Source organism: Eptatretus burgeri, chromosome 5, assembly GCF_056783735.1.
Source record: "Eptatretus burgeri isolate ZD-2024b chromosome 5, Ebu_testis_v1, whole genome shotgun sequence".
In the NCBI taxonomy this organism is placed as follows: domain Eukaryota; kingdom Metazoa; phylum Chordata; class Myxini; order Myxiniformes; family Myxinidae; genus Eptatretus; species Eptatretus burgeri.
In genome coordinates, this window is record NC_140965.1 from 5695133 (window position 1) to 5714023 (window position 18891).

General features: G+C 42.2%; 1 protein-coding gene across 1 annotated transcript in view; it reads right to left on the reverse strand.

Annotated features, from left to right (window-relative positions):
* Positions 1-17851, reverse strand: part of BBS10 (Bardet-Biedl syndrome 10) — a 51326-nt gene extending 33475 nt beyond the window's left edge. Inside the window, exon 1 of the mRNA XM_085880542.1 lies at positions 17485-17851. Coding sequence (XP_085736668.1) covers positions 17485-17546 — 62 coding nt within the window. The 5' untranslated portion in view covers positions 17547-17851. The remainder of the gene's footprint in view (positions 1-17484) is intronic.
* Between the last annotated feature and the right edge of the window lie 1040 nt (positions 17852-18891).

Sequence of the window (18891 nt, forward strand, 5' to 3'; positions counted from 1 at the left end):
TGACCAAAATCTAATCAGCACAAGCCATCATCCTCCTGAATCACGTGGTCTAATTTGACATTGGTAGCTTCTTCCGTTCTTGAGTTATCGTGCCTACAAACAAACAAACAAACAAACAAACAAACAAACAAACAAACAGAAACGGAAGGCATCAATATACTTACGAAATCTTTAGATTTCGTAAGTAACAAACAAACAAGCAGTCATAGACTGGTACTTAGGAAATCGTCAACTTGACCTCTGACCTTGTCTAATAAAAGCTGTCTGGAGAAGGTAGCGACGCAAACCAGAAGTTTCTACGATGATTCTGTATCAAACCATCAAAAATCGTAACGTCGACCGAAGCAAAAATCTCCATTTCTCCACGCAATTAGATTATACCTTAACGTAACTCAATGACGCGTCTGCTCGAGCGCACTGCATCATGGGACGACCCGTGACTCGTCGAGTGAAATATTTTTTATACAATCTTAAAACGTCTCCAAAACATCCGATTTTACCAGAATTTCGACAACCGAGTTTTAAGCGTCCTAAGCGATCGCAAAAACCGAAGATAAAATTAAAATCGAAGTCAAAACGAACTCGTAACGTCGAGCAAAGCAAAAATCTCCATTTCTCCACATGAATTTACGGAATTATGTTTGACCTCACTGTGACCTTGACCGTTGACCGATTTTGACCAAAATCTAATCAGCACTAGCTATCACCCTCCTGAATCACGTGGTGTAATTTGACATTGGTAGCTTCTTCCGTTCTCGAGTTATCGTGCCTACAAACAAACAAACAAACAAGCAGTCATAGACTGGTACTTACGAAATCGTCAACTTGACCTCTGACCTTGTCGAATAAAAGCTGTCTCTCGAGAAGGTAGCGACGCAAAGCAGAAGTTTCTGCAATGATTCTGTACCAAACCATCAAAAATCGACTGTTTTGGATGTTTGACCCCACTGTGACCTTGACCTTTGACCGATTTTGACCAAAATCTAATCAGCACTAGCCATCACCCTCCTGAATCACGTGGTGTAATTTGACATTGGTAGCTTCTTCCGTTCTCGAGTTCTCGTGCCTACAAACAAACAAACAAACAAACAGAAACGGAAGGCATCGATATACTTCCGAAATCTTTAGATTTCGTAAGTAACAAACAAGCAGTCATAGACTGGTACTTACGAAATCGTCAACTTGACCTCTGACCTTGACGAATAAAAGCTGTCTCTCGAGAAGGTAGCGACGCAAACCAGAAGTTTCTACGATGATTCTGTACCAAACCATCAAAAATCGAATGTTTTGGATGTTTGACCTCACTGTGACCTTGACCTTTGACCCATTTTGACCAAAATCTAATCAGCACAAGCCATCATCCTCCTGAATCACGTGGTCTAATTTGACATTGGTAGCTTCTTCCGTTCTTGAGTTATCGTGCCTACAAACAAACAAACAAACAAACAAACAAACAAACAAACAAACAGAAACGGAAGGCATCAATATACTTACGAAATCTTTAGATTTCGTAAGTAACAAACAAACAAGCAGTCATAGACTGGTACTTAGGAAATCGTCAACTTGACCTCTGACCTTGTCTAATAAAAGCTGTCTGGAGAAGGTAGCGACGCAAACCAGAAGTTTCTACGAGGATTCTGTATCAAACCATCAAAAATCGTAACGTCGACCGAAGCAAAAATCTCCATTTCTCCACGCAATTAGATTATACCTTAACGTAACTCAATGACGCGTCTGCTCGAGCGCACTGCATCATGGGACGACCCGTGACTCGTCGAGTGAAATATTTTTTATACAATCTTAAAACGTCTCCAAAACATCCGATTTTACCAGAATTTCGACAACCGAGTTTTAAGCGTCCTAAGCGATCGCAAAAACCGAAGATAAAATTAAAATCGAAGTCAAAACGAACTCGTAACGTCGAGCAAAGCAAAAATCTCCATTTCTCCACATGAATTTACGGAATTATGTTTGACCTCACTGTGACCTTGACCGTTGACCGATTTTGACCAAAATCTAATCAGCACTAGCTATCACCCTCCTGAATCACGTGGTGTAATTTGACATTGGTAGCTTCTTCCGTTCTCGAGTTATCGTGCCTACAAACAAACAAACAAACAAGCAGTCATAGACTGGTACTTACGAAATCGTCAACTTGACCTCTGACCTTGTCGAATAAAAGCTGTCTCTCGAGAAGGTAGCGACGCAAAGCAGAAGTTTCTGCAATGATTCTGTACCAAACCATCAAAAATCGACTGTTTTGGATGTTTGACCCCACTGTGACCTTGACCTTTGACCGATTTTGACCAAAATCTAATCAGCACTAGCCATCACCCTCCTGAATCACGTGGTGTAATTTGACATTGGTAGCTTCTTCCGTTCTCGAGTTCTCGTGCCTACAAACAAACAAACAAACAAACAGAAACGGAAGGCATCGATATACTTCCGAAATCTTTAGATTTCGTAAGTAACAAACAAGCAGTCATAGACTGGTACTTACGAAATCGTCAACTTGACCTCTGACCTTGACGAATAAAAGCTGTCTCTCGAGAAGGTAGCGACGCAAACCAGAAGTTTCTACGATGATTCTGTACCAAACCATCAAAAATCGAATGTTTTGGATGTTTGACCTCACTGTGACCTTGACCTTTGACCCATTTTGACCAAAATCTAATCAGCACAAGCCATCATCCTCCTGAATCACGTGGTCTAATTTGACATTGGTAGCTTCTTCCGTTCTTGAGTTATCGTGCCTACAAACAAACAAACAAACAAACAAACAAACAAACAGAAACGGAAGGCATCAATAAACTTAGGAAATCTTTAGATTTCGTAAGTAACAAACAAACAAGCAGTCATAGACTGGTACTTAGGAAATCGTCAACTTGACCTCTGACCTTGTCTAATAAAAGCTGTCTGGAGAAGGTAGCGACGCAAACCAGAAGTTTCTACGAGGATTCTGTATCAAACCATCAAAAATCGTAACGTCGACCGAAGCAAAAATCTCCATTTCTCCACACAATTATATTATACCTTAACGTAACTCAACGACGCGTCTGCTCGAGCGCACTGCATCATGGGACGACCCGTGACTCGTCGAGTGAAATATTTTTTATACAATCTTAAAACGTCTCCAAAACATCCGATTTTACCAGAATTTCGACAACCGAGTTTTAAGCGTCCTAAGCGATCGCAAAAACCGAAGATAAAATTAAAATCGAAGTCAAAACGAACTCGTAACGTCGAGCGAAGCAAAAATCTCCATTTCTCCACATGAATTTACGGAATTATGTTTGACCTCACTGTGACCTTGACCGTTGACCGATTTTGACCAAAATCTAATCAGCACTAGCTATCACCCTCCTGAATCACGTCGTGTAATTTGACATTGGTAGCTTCTTCCGTTCTCGAGTTATCGTGCCTACAAACAAACAAACAAACAAACAAACAAACAGAAACGGAAGGCATCAATATACTCACGAAATCTTTAGATTTCGGAACACACACACACACACACACACACACACACACACACACACACACACACACACACACACACACACACACACACACACACACACACACACACACACGATGGAAGTCATCAATAAACTTACGAAATCTTTAGATTTCGTAAGTAAAAAATGGAGAAAGTAAATGAAAAAAATTAATGCACATGAGTGACCCCAGACAATAGGGAAGCATGGTAATTTCGCGCGCTGACGGACATCGAAGCTGATACACTGGGAAAATTTGCATACCATCAACAAGTGTCTGTAACTGAAAATATAAATAAATGAAAAAATAAATGAAAAAACAAATGCAGGTGAGCGACCCGAGACAATGGGGAAGCATGGTTCGTTATTGCTTACAATGTGTAAGCATGCCTAGCCAGTCTCATGGAGTAGGGTAGTACTCCACATGGAGGGATGAAATGGGAAACAAATGGCCACCCATTCAATTGTGGACACAATGATAGGCTTATAAACTCCTGAAGAGTGAAGTCAATAGCATTTAAAAGCCATAACTTTTAATCTCGAGCGATTTCTGAACTCTCAAGACTTAAAAAGTTGTCAGAATACATCGCTGAAGTATCACATCAAGAGATCACTAAAACGCAAATTTGTACTTCTTCTTCTTCCTTTCTCAAAACAATGTAAAACTGCAGCCCAACCTAACTCTATAACTGTTGAAAACATGATGATTATTCCAATGCAAAGAAGTTACTTTGTCTCTGGGTTAGTGCATGCAATGCAAAATTTAAAAATATACAAAACATTCATCGCTTTATTAGGAAAAGAAATCAAACGTAAATGTGGGCTTCACCAAACTAGGCCAGGATCGTGATGCGATACATATCCAAACCGTCCCCATAATCAACTGAAACAAGTATTAAAACAATTTTATAATATCGATGAATTTAATCCATTCCAAAATAACAAAATATACAAAACATTAAGCATTTTATTACTTTAAAATTGCAGAAAGAAGAAAAAAAAAACATTTTAAGAAAATGTAAAAACATAGAGGGATGAAATTTCAAGAAAAAAAAAACAACCATTGGTATCTCCGATATCTCTTTATCATTGGTATCTCCCGTGATGAGGCCGAGTCTTCGGGCCTCTCACTCCCTCACCGCAGACAGGTCGGTGGTCTTTCTGTCTTCTACAGTCTCCTCTCCAGTCTCACCCCCCCCAGCTCTCTCTGCGATTTGTCCCCACCACATTTCCACAGGGCGCTCAAGGTCCGCCAACAACCCCCTTCTGGTAAAACTACCAAAATCACGAATCACTGCTCACCTTCACTCTTTCATTCTTCATTTTTTTTCCCGCCTTTGGAATAAACTTCCTCACTCTGTTCAATCCCATTCTTCCCTCCAGGCCTTCAAAACAGCTGTTCACCACCACCTCTTATCGTCCCCCACCCAAAACCTTGATCTTTTCTACCCCCGTTAATCCACCCCAAACCCACCTCCTTCAAATTCCCTTCTTTCCTTCCTGAAAGTCCCTGTAATGTCCATCTTGTATTCTCCATGTTCCCCACCCCATCCCTCTCCCTTCCACAGATCTCCTAATGTCTGTTCCCCACTGTTTTGTCCTTCCCCCTCCCACCCCTCTTGTCTCATGCCCCCCTTGCTGTACATTGTGTGTTAGGTCTCACACGAGCCTCGACAAGGTATACAAAACAAACAAACAAAAACCAAACAAGGTTGGAATGACACCACATTACGACACCGCAATCCTCTTATGGATTACCATCACGACATCTTTTGACATTCTACTTTTGTTGTAGGATTGTCATGGATGAATAAGGATGAAGAAGGAGAAGAAGAATAACAATGAAGAATGACACCACATTACGACGTCACAATATGACACCACAATCCTCTTCTGGTTCGATTCCAGGCAATCCTACTCGATTGATTCCGGGCCTAGCTAGACTCAGCTAGGAGGAGCGGTTGAAGGAGACAGGGCTTTATTCACTGGAAAGGAAGTGGTTATGAGGAGATATGGTAGAGATGTTTAAGATCATGAAAGGTAGAGATAAAATAAGTGAAGATGAATTATTCAAGAGTAGACAGTGACAGGACCAGGGCCAGAGCCTGACAGTAAAGAGTAGGAGAGTTAAGACGGTAGTAAGGGAGGGGACTTTTACTCAGAGAGTAGTTAATGCATGGAATGGTCTCCCTGGAAAGGTCGTGGCAGCAGAAACAGGAGATAAGTTTAAATTGGAATTAGATAGGTTCCTGGAAATTATGGAGATAGAGGGGAATGGGGATGTTGATAAGACTTTTAGATAGTTTGAGTATTGATGGGTGATTGTGTTCATGTATATGGAGTTCTGTTGGTGGGGGTCTTGTCAAGGGGGGGGGGTTGTGTGGTTGATGTATGTTCTTAACCAAGCCCATGCCCCCTCCCCGAAGTGAAGAAAAAATACAAAAAAAATTTCTTTCATTAATTAAAAACATTTTGTATTTTTTGCATTTTCTTTGGATCTCGGGTTGAGTGGTGTTCGTGCAGGCATGATGGGCTGAATGGCCTCCACCTGTGTTGGATTTCCTTGTTGGTTTGCCTGGTGTTGGCTTAATGGTTAGGTTGGTGAGCTTTGGATCATAGGTTCCCGAGTACAAATCCCGCTCAGAATTAATACCAGGTGGGGTTGACTCCGCCTGTCATCCTTCCGAGGTCGGCAAAATGAGCGCCAGCTTGCTGGTATCCTGTGTCGGAGTGGCGACCCGTCCAGGAAGGATTGTGCCCAATAGCCAAGGAGACTGTTTAGGCAGCACCAACGCTCTGCACAGAGTATGGTCCTAATCTCCTCCTCTTGTTGGTTTAGCATCACGATATCTTTTGACCTTGTTCCATCACAATCCCACAACAAAAGGAAAATGTCAAAAGATATCGTGATGCTAAACCAGAAGAGGATTCTGGTGTCGTATTGTGACATCATAACATGGTGTCATTCTTCATTGTTATTCATCAATGTGTGCGTCATCCCTCCAAAGGACTGTTAAACTGGGTGTCCCGCCTGCCAGCATTAGTTGGTGGATGTTAAAGATCCAATGGCACCCTGAACAAATTACTAATTTGTTCGTGGTTAGCGAGAGCTTTATATATATATATATATATATGCTCTGCAGAGATAAAGAGTGATTGGAAGAAGTTGCTGTGGACAGGTGGGAAGGCCGATTACATGATATTTAGGATCACACTTACACATCTCTTTTAAACTCTTCAACAATAGTGGAATCAGCTCTCATCCAATTACGTTAGTTTCCCAACAAATGCTCATTGACACTGATGCATGGCATGAGAAAAATAAACCTTCAGGTCTAGAAGGGAAACTCAGTCCACACTGTAAAGGTGAACGCGATGGTTAGAACTGTTAAGCGACTGAGTCTCGGCATCTTGAAAATGCGTTCAACAAAATGTGGAGTGCTCAACGATCGTGGTTTACAAAAGTGTTATCTGCCAATTTCAACGCTATTGTTGAGGTTTGCCGCAGCATCATTAGAAAATGTTTACACCACATTCCTGGCATTAGAATACAGTCGGGGAAACTTCCACGAAGTCCTGTTCTTCTGCTGAACTACCGATTCCGTGAAGTTACAGAAAAAAAACAACTTTCAGATGGGAATCTCTGCAGCTTATGTTGCATTATTCAAAGACTAAAGGGAACATGGATTTTCTTTCTGCTGGAAGAGAAAATCCTCGAATAGAAGTTTGTGCGCTGGCTCCAGTAATATATTTTGTCGTACTTGTATGGGATGTAATTGTCGGGATGACTGACAAAGGGTACCGTCTGCTGTGGCCTTCTACGTGCTTATGCTATTCACCGGGCTGATAGGATGGCTGCGAGGTGCACGCGCCTACCACCAAGCTGTCTAGCTGTGTACGGAGTGCTGTTGGTGGGGGTCTTGTCAAGGGGGGTTGTGTGGTTGATGTATGTTTTTAACCAAGCCCATGCCCATACAAAAAAAACCTATGCCAATGCCATCAACTAGGCCACCTTGAAGCACAGCAAGACATTCCTCCCCATCAACACCCAGACAAAAGGGAAACACAATTGACAGCCAATTTGACTATAGCATAAAAAAAATTAAATTTATTTGAATCCCGACCCAGCTTTAAACCGTCATCCCGGTGGACGTTAAAGATCCCACGGTGTCCTTCGCGAAGAGTACGCGAGCTATCACCGGCACTCTGAACAAATTACAAATACCCTGCCCTGACTTCCAGTGTTGGAGTGACGACCAGTCGAGGATTGTGCTCTCGAGCTAACAAAACTGCCTCGACAGCCCCCAAGTGCCTGACGACGTGAGAAAGAAGGAGTCTGAGAGATGAGAGAGATGCAATTCATCAGCAAAACACAACTTGCAGCTTGCTGGTCCTTCCTGGAATAGACTTAGTAGAAAACCGTCTACATCATGTTGCATTCAAGAAAAGGCAGACAATAAAACCACCACCCCTCCTTTCTGCCAAACTCCTTTCCTTGTTTTACCATCCTCCTATATGCTCCCTGTCTCCCTTACCCTCCCCATCTCTCCTCTCGCTATCCTCCCCCTCTCGTTTTCTTCTCCATGGTAATTTTCTCATTTTACAAACCTTCTCTCACACAAGGTTGCAAGAGAGTAAAGGATACTCGAACATGCATGATGCGTATCAATTGTAGAAGTGAATCAAGTGTCCCCCTCTAGCTTGTTGCTGTTGTCGGGTTTATTTCTACAATTGGTGCCCCCGATTTTTAATGGTACCACAGAGTTTATTCGACCCATAGGAGTACTGAACCACCAATTAGAAGAAAAAAAAATTCTGGTTATTTCTTCCTGCACTCTCAACACTCCAAATAGCCTGGTGTTGGCTGAGTGGTTAGGGCGGTGGCTTGGGATCCTAGGGTCCTGAGTTCGAGCCCGATTGACCACTGAATTAACACTAGGGGGTTGACTCAGCCTGTCATCCTTCCAAGGTCGGCGAAATGAGCACCATTATAATGGTAGTAGGGGCACTGCATCAGCGGCAGAGCTATGCCCCTAACGATGATGCGACCAGCAGCCAAAAAGGCAGCACACGATGGGAACGGTCCAAATTTCCAAACTGTATCAATTTCCGAGAGGGAATCTCGGAGCCGGCTGGGACTTTCAAAATAAAATTTTGCATCAATAATTTGAATAGAAAGTGTGCATGGTTGACCTCATTTCAGCTTTGACCTAATTCTTAAGGTCATGACCTAATTAGTAATTTAACATTCTTCACCGTCACTCGACTAAAGTTTGTCCGATTGGAACGAAATTGCCCTCGCTAGATAGCTGCGGCAAGGAGTATTTACGCTAAATTTACATCATACCCCTCCGGGTTAAAGGTCAAGGTCTTACATCCATTGGAGTACGAAACCACCCTTTAGGATTTTCTCCCTTTTTTCTGCCGACATCTGAGCTATATCGCGGAGTCGGCTGGGACTTTCAGAATGAAATTTTGCGTCAATAATGGGAATAGAAAGTATGCGGTGTGGAAGAAAAAAAAAATTACATTCATGTACTCTCGATTATAATTGTTGCTGGTGCTTTATAAATTTAATTTTTTATGCTATCGTCAAATTGGCTGTCAATTGTGTTTCCCTTTTGTCTGGGTGTTGATGGGGGGGGGGGGGATGTCTTGCTGTGCTACAGGCTGGCCTGGTTGATGGCACTGCAACTTTTGCTATGATTATGTCATTCTCTTTCACCCGGTGGACACGTATTGCAGTTCGAGTTCTTTTGCCTAATGCTCATAAGACCCATGTGCTCACTGCCTTTTATATACACAATTCCTTATATTCATTTCTTTGAAAGACCTATAACCTACAGTCTTATCCTGTACTCCTTTTGGTTGTCTGCTTTTTAGTATTTTGTCTGATTCTCACCAAGGCCAGCTGAAAGTCACCATGTTCTCTCTCCCTTTGAATCTCCCAGCCCTCTCCACTCCCACGAAAGCATATAAATGTCAGAAATGTAAACTTAGCTTTGTACAAATCATTGGGATGTTTACATCTCAGTGCTTTGGACTCCGTCGTACCATGAAATAAATGTTCTCTGATCAAATGTACTTTTCATTGTGGACAGCGAATTAATTGTTTCTTACAAATTGAGGAACAGGATTTACACCAGGTCGGTTAATAGAACAAATCAGAAAATTCCACAACAGCGGGGTTGACATCATTTTTTGACCGTGGCCTAAGTTTTAAGGTCATGACCCAATTATAGGCATTTTAACATTTTTCACAATAACTCCACTAACGTTTGTGCAACTAGAACGAAATTGCCCTCTCTAGGGAGCCAAGAGCAAGTCGCATTTACATCATACCCCTCCGGGTTAAAGGTCAAGGTCAAATGGCGGTCTGAAAAAAAAACAAAAAAAAAAAACGCGTTTTTCTGTCATCGCTCAATTTTGCCAATGCGGGATCTCAAAGACCGCTTGGCCTTCCAAGATGTTTTTGCACAATAATAGTGCACCTGCACTGAAGTTGTGCACCTGATATTTGTTTCGTATCCTTGACCTACTTTCTTTGGATTGTGACCCAATTAATAAAAAACACCTTTTTGATCATAACTTGAATAATTTTCCTCCAAGTTTTATTATGTTGAGTTTTATGGCTAGAATGTCGATGAAGACACATTTTCTTTATTTACGCTCTATGCCTAAATGTTGAAGGTCAAGGTCATACGGTGGTCCGAAAGAAATATGACCATCATTGGATCGCAGGCTGAGGGTAAGTCGTGGGTGATCACAGATATCTGGTTAGTTTGTTATCATGAAAGAATTAAAATAACTAAAATAAAGATGCTTTATGGTGAACCCTTCATGCTGACAACGTTCTTATTGTGATGCTACATATCCAGTATGAGGTTATGAAAATTGATTCTGATTCATGCGACTGAGTCCTAATAACTTAGTGTCGATGTAATGTTGGGAGGGGAGGGTGGGGGTGGTGGGGTCTAAAGCAAATAAACTTCGAAAGGTGATGTGGATGAGATGACCTGAGATGGAACATCATCATCATCAGGCAGCTTTACATTGATTTGAAGATGATGACATGATACACATCCTCCCTTTCCCACACAAATATCCACTGTTTTGTCAGAACACAAAGCTGTCTGTATACATCATTGGAGGGAGTGGGGTGGTGGGGGGGGGGGTTGGTTCAATACCGTTTGGCTACATAATTCTCTTTATCCCAAAATCTTTCTAGGTATAGTCTCAACCAGTTTTTTTTTAATTGTGTGTGTGTGTGTGTGTGTGTGTGTGTGTGTGTGTGTGTGTGTGTGTGTGTGTGTGTGTGTGTGTGTGTGTGTGTGTGTCCAGGCCGTAACTTTTTACCATTTGAGCTTTTGTCTTCAAATTTTTAACATAGCTTTTATTATGAGAATATGGAGAACACAAGTTAATAATTTGGTCAAAAGGTGAAAATGTCAAAGGTCAGCGTCACATGAAATCATCAATTTTCATTGTACCCAGAGTACCCCGGGAGGTGACGGTACTTCCCCCAAGCTCAGTGGTGGTGTCAAGTATCACCACAAAAAGCTGTCTACTTCTGGTTGCTTTCACAAGGCAACCAGGGTGCCTTTGCTATGGCTATGTGTTTGTTTGGGTTCTTGATGACCCTCGTTGTGGTCTTGTACATGACAAAGAGGTTGTTAAGCTAATATTCCTTCTTCCTCTATATCTTTTAAATAATTCAAAGTGTTTGTGTGTTTTTGTTTATTACTCTTCCAATGCCAAACCGTAGCACCTAAAGACCCTAAATTTTTGGACTTGCTCATTCAGAATCTGGCCAATGTTTTAAGCTTATACACATTGGCCATGAAGACTGTTTTGAGGCCAAAGGCTGCTATAAAGTGCATATTGAGATTTGCGGTCACGCAGTACTGGCGCCGGCCCGCAGGGAAAAGGTAACCACCACAAGGCCAATAACTCCATAACTTTTCAATGTCCAACACGTCCCAAAAACCCCACCAGGAAAAGCTCACCACCATGACGGTTATAACTCCATATGTTTTCAATGCACAACATGTGCCAGAACCCCTACATCATTTTTAAACCCCACTGATGAAGTCACCAGATGCATTATGGTTTTGGGTCGTCCATCTATCCGTACATACGTACAGTCGTGGCCAAAAGTATTGACACCCTTGCACGTTTTTCAAATAATGCACCATTTCTTCCTTTAAAATTGTTGAAATTAAAATATCTTTTGTTAGCCAGAAATGTATATCTTTGGTTTTCAGTGGAACAAAACAAAAAAAAAATCTGAAAAAAATTACTAAATCTTAGCTTATTCCACACAGATATCCTAAAATGGTGTGGACAATATTTTTGGCACCTTTTAGAAGTTGTTTGAAATAATTAGACTTCAAGCAGGTCATTCGCCTTTACTTTGGAATTGAACTCACCTGTGGTGAGTTGTGGGTGCCTGCAAAATAAAAATTGCTCATTCAACCCGTTTGAATGGAGAAAAGGAGTCATGCTGTTGTTTTGTGTCACTGTATGTACCGCAATGAGCATGGAGAAAAGAAAGAAAACCAGAGAATTGTCTGAGGAGGTCAAACACAAGATTGGAGCCAAGCATGGACAATCTCAAGGCTACAAGTCCATCTCTAGAGACCTTGATGTTCCGGTCCACCGTACGCAATGTTATCGGGTAGTTTAAGGCTCATGGCACTGTCGCCAACCTTCCTGGATGTGGCTGCAAGAGGAAACTTGATCGAAGATTGAAGCAAAGGATTGTTTGAATTGTAGAGAAAGCCCCTCGATCAACTGCCAAAGAGATTCAAGCTGACCTTCAGAAACAAAGTATGACAGTTTCAACTCGCACCATCCGTCGCCAACTCAACGAAAGGGGGTTATATGGTAGGAGACCCAGCTGCTGAGAGAGAGAAAGAGAGAAAGAGAGAAAGAGAGAAAGAGAGAAAGAGAGAAAGAGAGAAAGAGAGAAAGAGAGAAAGAGAGAAAGAGAGAAAGAGAGAAAGAGAGAAAGAGAGAAAGAGAGAAAGAGAGAAAGAGAGAAAGAGAGAAAGAGAGAAAGAGAGAAAGAGAGAAAGAGAGAAAGAGAGAAAGAGAGAAAGAGAGAAAGAGAGAAAGAGAGAAAGAGAGAAAGAGAGAAAGAGAGAAAGAGAGAAAGAGAGAAAGAGAGAAAGAGAGAAAGAGAGAAAGAGAGAAAGAGAGAAAGAGAGAAAGAGAGAAAGAGAGAAAGAGAGAGAGAGAGAGAGAGAGAGAGAGAGAGAGAGAGAGAGAGAGGGGGAGAGAGAGAAAGAGAGAGCGGGCAAGAGAGAGAGAGAGAGAGAGAGAGAGAGAGAGAGAGAGAGAGAGAGAGAGAGAGAGAGAGAGAGAGAGAGAGAGAGAGACACACACACAAAAGAAAGCCAACTGGAGTTTGCCAAAACACACCTGAACAAACCAAAATCCTTCTGGGAGAATGTCCTGTGGACAGATGAGACCAAATGAGAGCTTTTTGGTGAAGAACATCATCTCTATGTTTACAGAAAGCAAAATGAAACCTTCAAAGAAAAGAACACCTTCCCTGCAGTCAAACATGGAGGAGGTTCAGTGATGTTTTGGGGTTGCTGTGCTGCCTCTGGAACTGGGTGCCTTGAATGTGTGCATGGCATCATGAAATCAGGAGATTACCAAGGCATTTTGGAGCGCAATGTTCAACACAGAGTCAGAAAGCTGGGTCTCCATCGAAGGTCATGGGTCTGGCAGCAGGACAATGATCCCAAAACGCACTTCTAAAAGCAACCAGGAATGGTTCAAGACAAAACGCTGGTCTGTTCTGAAGTGACCAGCAATGAGTCCAGATCTAAATCCCATTGATCACCTGTGGAGAGATATGAAAACGGCAGTTGGGAGAAGGCATCCTTCAAATCTCGGAGAACTGGAGCAGTTTGCATAAGAGGAGTGGGACAAACTACCAGTAGAGAGGTATAGGAAGCTCATTCATGGTTACAGGAAGTGCTTCACTGCAGTTATTTTGTCCAAAGGCCACGATACCAAAAATTAAATTGAGGGTGTCGATGCCATTTATTTTTATTTTCGAATTTAAAAGGATATATTAAGTTCTGAATCAAAAACAACAGTTCTGTAATATTAACGGTGAAATCAAGAATTGTGGAGACAAAATACTTTGGTCAATTTCAACTTATTTTTTCGAGAAAATTGTGAGTTATTTGAATGAAGTGCAAGGGTGTCAATATTTTTGGCCACGACTGTACGTTAGACTAATTTTCTGTTTTTCATGCAACTGCTTATCCAATTGACACAAAAATTTCACCATCGGAGCGACGACTCGTGTGGAATGTTTTAATGATAATTATGACATCATGGGTCATGTGGCAGCCATGTTAGAACAAAAAGGAAAAACTTTGGACCTCTGTATCTCCGAAACCGATCCATTGAAAAAAAATTTGAAACTTGGCAAATGTAAAGTACTCCCCCCATGGGAAATAAGTGTGATTTTTTTTTTGATGATGTCATAGGTGACTTATTTATGATGTCGTAATTGCATACGTCGAGTTCTTTATCCGATTAGTTTGAAAATTTTTGAGGGTCATCAAGAACTAAATTGTATAGGGTGGAGGGTGGGGGGGGGGATTGATCACGTCATTGGTCACATGGTTCAGCAACCATATTGTTTGACATAAAAACCTTAAAATATCTTCTTCTCTGAAATGGCTGAACAGATCGAGGCAAAACTTTATACTTATGACCGCCTGTCCATGAGGGACAAAAGGTTCGCACATGTGATGCCATAGGACATGGTTTGGCAGCTATGATTTTTTGAAGAATAAACTTTTTAAAATCCTCTTCTCTAGAACAGCTTGACAGATCGAGAGGAAACTTCACCCACATGTTCCCCAAGATTTGTGAATACCAGGGTGTTCATGAATAATTAATAGGTCACATGGTCTGGCAGCCATATTGGATTGGATTAAAATATTTAAAAAAATTATTTCTCTTGAACCCCTTCACTGATCGACATTAAATCATAGTTATGATTGAATAGTCATGTGGTATTGTTGTGGGGCCGTGACGTCGGCCGCGACCATGACCGCGAGACGGAGCCGCAAGTCGGCTCGACCGATCGCCCAGAATTCAGATCGTACTTCTCCGGAAAACTCCGGAGAATACGGGTCCTTTGCTTTGGACCATGAAGCGTCAATATTTCCACCACGTGGTACAGGGTTATTCGCCAAATCTCAAAATATCTAGAGACCACGTGGCGATCTACCGAGTCTTCACACCCTCGACGGCACCCGTAGGGAAACGAACCGCTTAGCAAGCTCGTTCCATGTGCGATTCTGAGTGGTTTAATCGCCGAGAACCGTCGGTCCCGATTGTCCCGTTATAACCGCAATGGCCAGCTAATCTCCGGCACACAACACGCTCAGTCAATGAAAGAAGGGATGCGAACGAACTGAACGATTTAACAATCGGGGTTTATTACCTTCATATTCTGCGAAAGGTTATGTTTTGGTCACTGTGTATTTATTTATTTGTGAATATGTGTGTTTGTTTGTTATTCGCATAACTCAGAGAGAATTAAACCTAATTGCATGAAATTTGGTGGGATGATTCGTGATTATCCAAGGACGATTTGATTAGATTTTGGGAGTGATCAGGTCAAAGGTCAAGGTCAAGGTCATGAAAAGGTCAAAAACAAACTTTTGAGCATAACTTCCTTCATAAGACAGCTATCGACATGCAACCAACGCCATATTGCTCCATGACGAAATACCTTTCCGGTACGTGGTGTCAGATTTGACGTGACGTCATCAGAAGTGCGTCAAAATGACGTCACAAGATGACGTAAATTTTCAATTTTCGACCTCATCAGTTTTGATCATACCGTTTTGTAGGACTTACCTTAAGGATGTCACACACCAAATTTGACGTCGTTCGGACTGACCGTTATGACGTTTGAACATAACGTTTTTCAATTGTGGTTTTTTTTTTCGTTTATTTTTTCAACGTTTTTCAAAATGTCCTGATATTTTATATTCAAATATCTATGTAATTTGTAAAGGAAATTGTCCCAAATCCAGGCATTATGATCAGTACCAAAATATCTGCTTATTTATGAACAAGTTTTGCAAATTAACTATATGGTCAAGGTCAAGATCACACTCAAGGTCAAAATATACTTGTAGGCATAACTTCAGATCTAATAGAGCTATTGACATGAAACCAACGTTAAAATGTTCTGTAAAATAAGAGCTTTCAGGATGGTAGTCCGCGATTGGTAGTGACGTCATTGGAAGTGCGTCAAAATGACGTCACAAGATGACGTCATTTTTAAACTTTCAATTTTTTTCAGTGTTTATCATTCCATTTTGTTGGACTCCCCTCAATGACGTCTAACACCAAATTTGACGTCCATCGGACTGATGGTTGTGACGTCATGGACGTTTTTCAAATGTGCCCGGAAAAAAGTAGCGGCGGTGAAGGTATGCGCTCTACCGAGTGCCCGTTCTAGTTTATAATGCAATAGGTGGGGAATGAGGGAAGCACGTCAGGCAAGAGCTAAACTGAATAATAGAAAAGCAAATAATGTACAGCAAGCACTTATACAATTACTACTTAGAGGACGGGCCCACCGACACACACACACACACACACACACACACACACACACACACACACACACACACACACACACACACACACACACACACACACACACACACACACACGAAGTAGTGGCTGACGCCTTTATTTCGGCCTTCAGCTCGGAGGATAGTGGAGCTGCATACCAGGGTCTATTTTGGACCTGTCCGCCTCGTGCGGTCTTCAAGCGAGACGAGAGACCAGCCCAGCGTCGTGGAGCTGCGACCTGTGCCCGAGATGTCCAGCGAGCGTCCAGACGCAACCCGCGCTCGAGATGACCAGTGAGCATCGGGATCCGATGAGCGCAGACGCCGGCGACAGGATCAGCCCAATCTCTCTACGACGACGAAAACGACGACCACGACAGGATAGCGCCGTCCGATCGACTGACTCCCCTTTTATGTGCTCCGTGCGTGGCTCGACCCCTCCCCCCCTCAGCGCGCTGCCCAGCGCATCGGTGGGTGGGGGCTCGACCTTTCCCTTAGTAAGCACGCGGAGGACGCCGGGAGCTGAGGGTTTTTGCTGTTGATCGGTGGGTGGGGCTCGACCTTTCCCCTCGTAAGCGCGCGGAGGACGCCGGGAGCTGAGGGTATTCTCCTCTGCAGCACTTCCGAAACCAACGGTCATTTTGTTGCTGTCGTTGCGGAAGATGAGGTTTTCCTTCTAAAACTCCTAACTATTAAAACAAGCAGTCATAGACTGGTCCTTACGAAATCGTCAACTTGACCTCTGACCTTGTCTAATAAAATCTGTCTCTGGAGAAGGTAGCGACGCAAACCAGAAGTTTATATGATGATTCTGTAGCAAACCATCAAAAATCGAATGTTTGACCTCACTGTGACCTTGACCTTTGACCGATTTTGACCAAAATCTAATCAGCGCTAGTCATCACCCTCATGAATCATGTGGTGTAATTTGACATTGGTAGCTTCTTCCGTTCTCGAGTTACCGCGGATTAACGTAACGTAAAAGTCACACTCGGCGGCCCCCCCCAACTCGAAAGGATGCCAGGGCTTGCGCGATGACGTCAGCGCGCACACACAAAACCTCGCCACGTGACGAGCCGTGACGCGGCGGGTGAAATATTTTTATACAATCTTAAAACGTCTCCAAAACATCCGATTTTTACCAGAATTTCGACAACCAAGTGTTATGCGTCCTAAGCGATCACAAAAACAGAAGAAAACATTAAAATCAAAGTTAAAATGAACTCATAATGTCGACCGAAGCAAAAATACTCCATTTCTCCACAGGAATTCACAGAATTATTTAATATTATTTGAGAACACTGAAATTTTTCAAACAGCCATAACTCGACGAATTGACACACAAATTCCGCCGAACTTACCTCGATCTTCCAAACTCACGCTCCGTCAACAATACCTGTGGTAACTTTTCTTGAGTTATCATGTTTTGGATGTTTGACCTCACTGTGACCTTGACCCTTGACCGATTTTGACGAAAATCTAATCAGCGCCAGCCATCACCCTCCTGAATCACGTGGTGTAATTTGACATTGGTAGCTTCTTCTGTTCTCGAGTTATCGTGCCTACAAACAAACAAACAAACAAACAAGCAGTCATAGACTGGTACTTACGAAATCGTCAACTAGACGGTTAAGAGCCACAAAAGGTGAATCCTACAGCAGATCAAGTTGACAAGTTAATTTATCTTATACTTTTAATTAATCTATAAACTTGTACGTGAAAATACATGCCGTGGATTCAACACATTTCTCAACTGCAATTGCTAACTCACCCCAGCTAATCTATATGGCAGCAGCAGCCAACCGATACATGATTGACATTTGGCATAGACTATGCAATTTTCAAACAGCACATATTGTGAACTACTCATAATGTATTGGAAATTAAATATATATTTTGTTGGAATGAACATTCAGTTTACTAAATTTTCTAATATCAATAAAATTTAAAGTTGTCAGTAAAATCTTGTTCAACATGTACTGTCCCAAACATAGATATGATGAACATGCAAATTGATTTTAAAACGAGCGCGTAATGCCGTGTGTTACAAATCCCCCTCATTTGCATAATCTTCAGTTCAGCCTCAGATATGACACCCGACATATATCTCATAAAACATCCGATTTTTACCAGAATTTCGACAACCGAGTATTAAGCATACTTAACCGTTACCAAAAGTGAAGACAGGATTGAAATTGACTTAAAAAAATACCCCCGAGCGGGAGTGCCGGTCATCTCTGCTGGAGGTCGAAAGTAAGTAACTCTGTGCCAGACTGGAATAGGGGCCGTTCATAAAGTACGTACGCTCTACTTCCGGGTTTCAAAACCACCCACCCCCCTCTGTATGTAGGCTAGTGACCCCACCCACCCCCTTTGTATGTAGGCTAGTGACCCCCACCCACCCCCTCTGTATGTAGGCTAGTGACCCCCACCCACCCCTCTGTATGTAGGCTAGTGACCACCCACCCACCTACCCCCATATGTGTCTCATATCACATCACAATACTTGAAGATTACAACGAACTGTAGATTTATCTCAAATGCTTCAGTAATTATTAACTATAGTAATACAGTAATATGGAACAATTATTGACGTCCACGGATTCAACATCACGTCTAAAATGTTCCTGTGAACGGGGATATTTTTCCCCCTCGCGATGACGACAGGCTCACCTTCATCTTCTGAAACGCTTTCATGTAGTCTGACACCACTTTCATAAAGTATGTATGCAGCCGTCGTACCACCCACCCACCCCTGTATGCAGGCC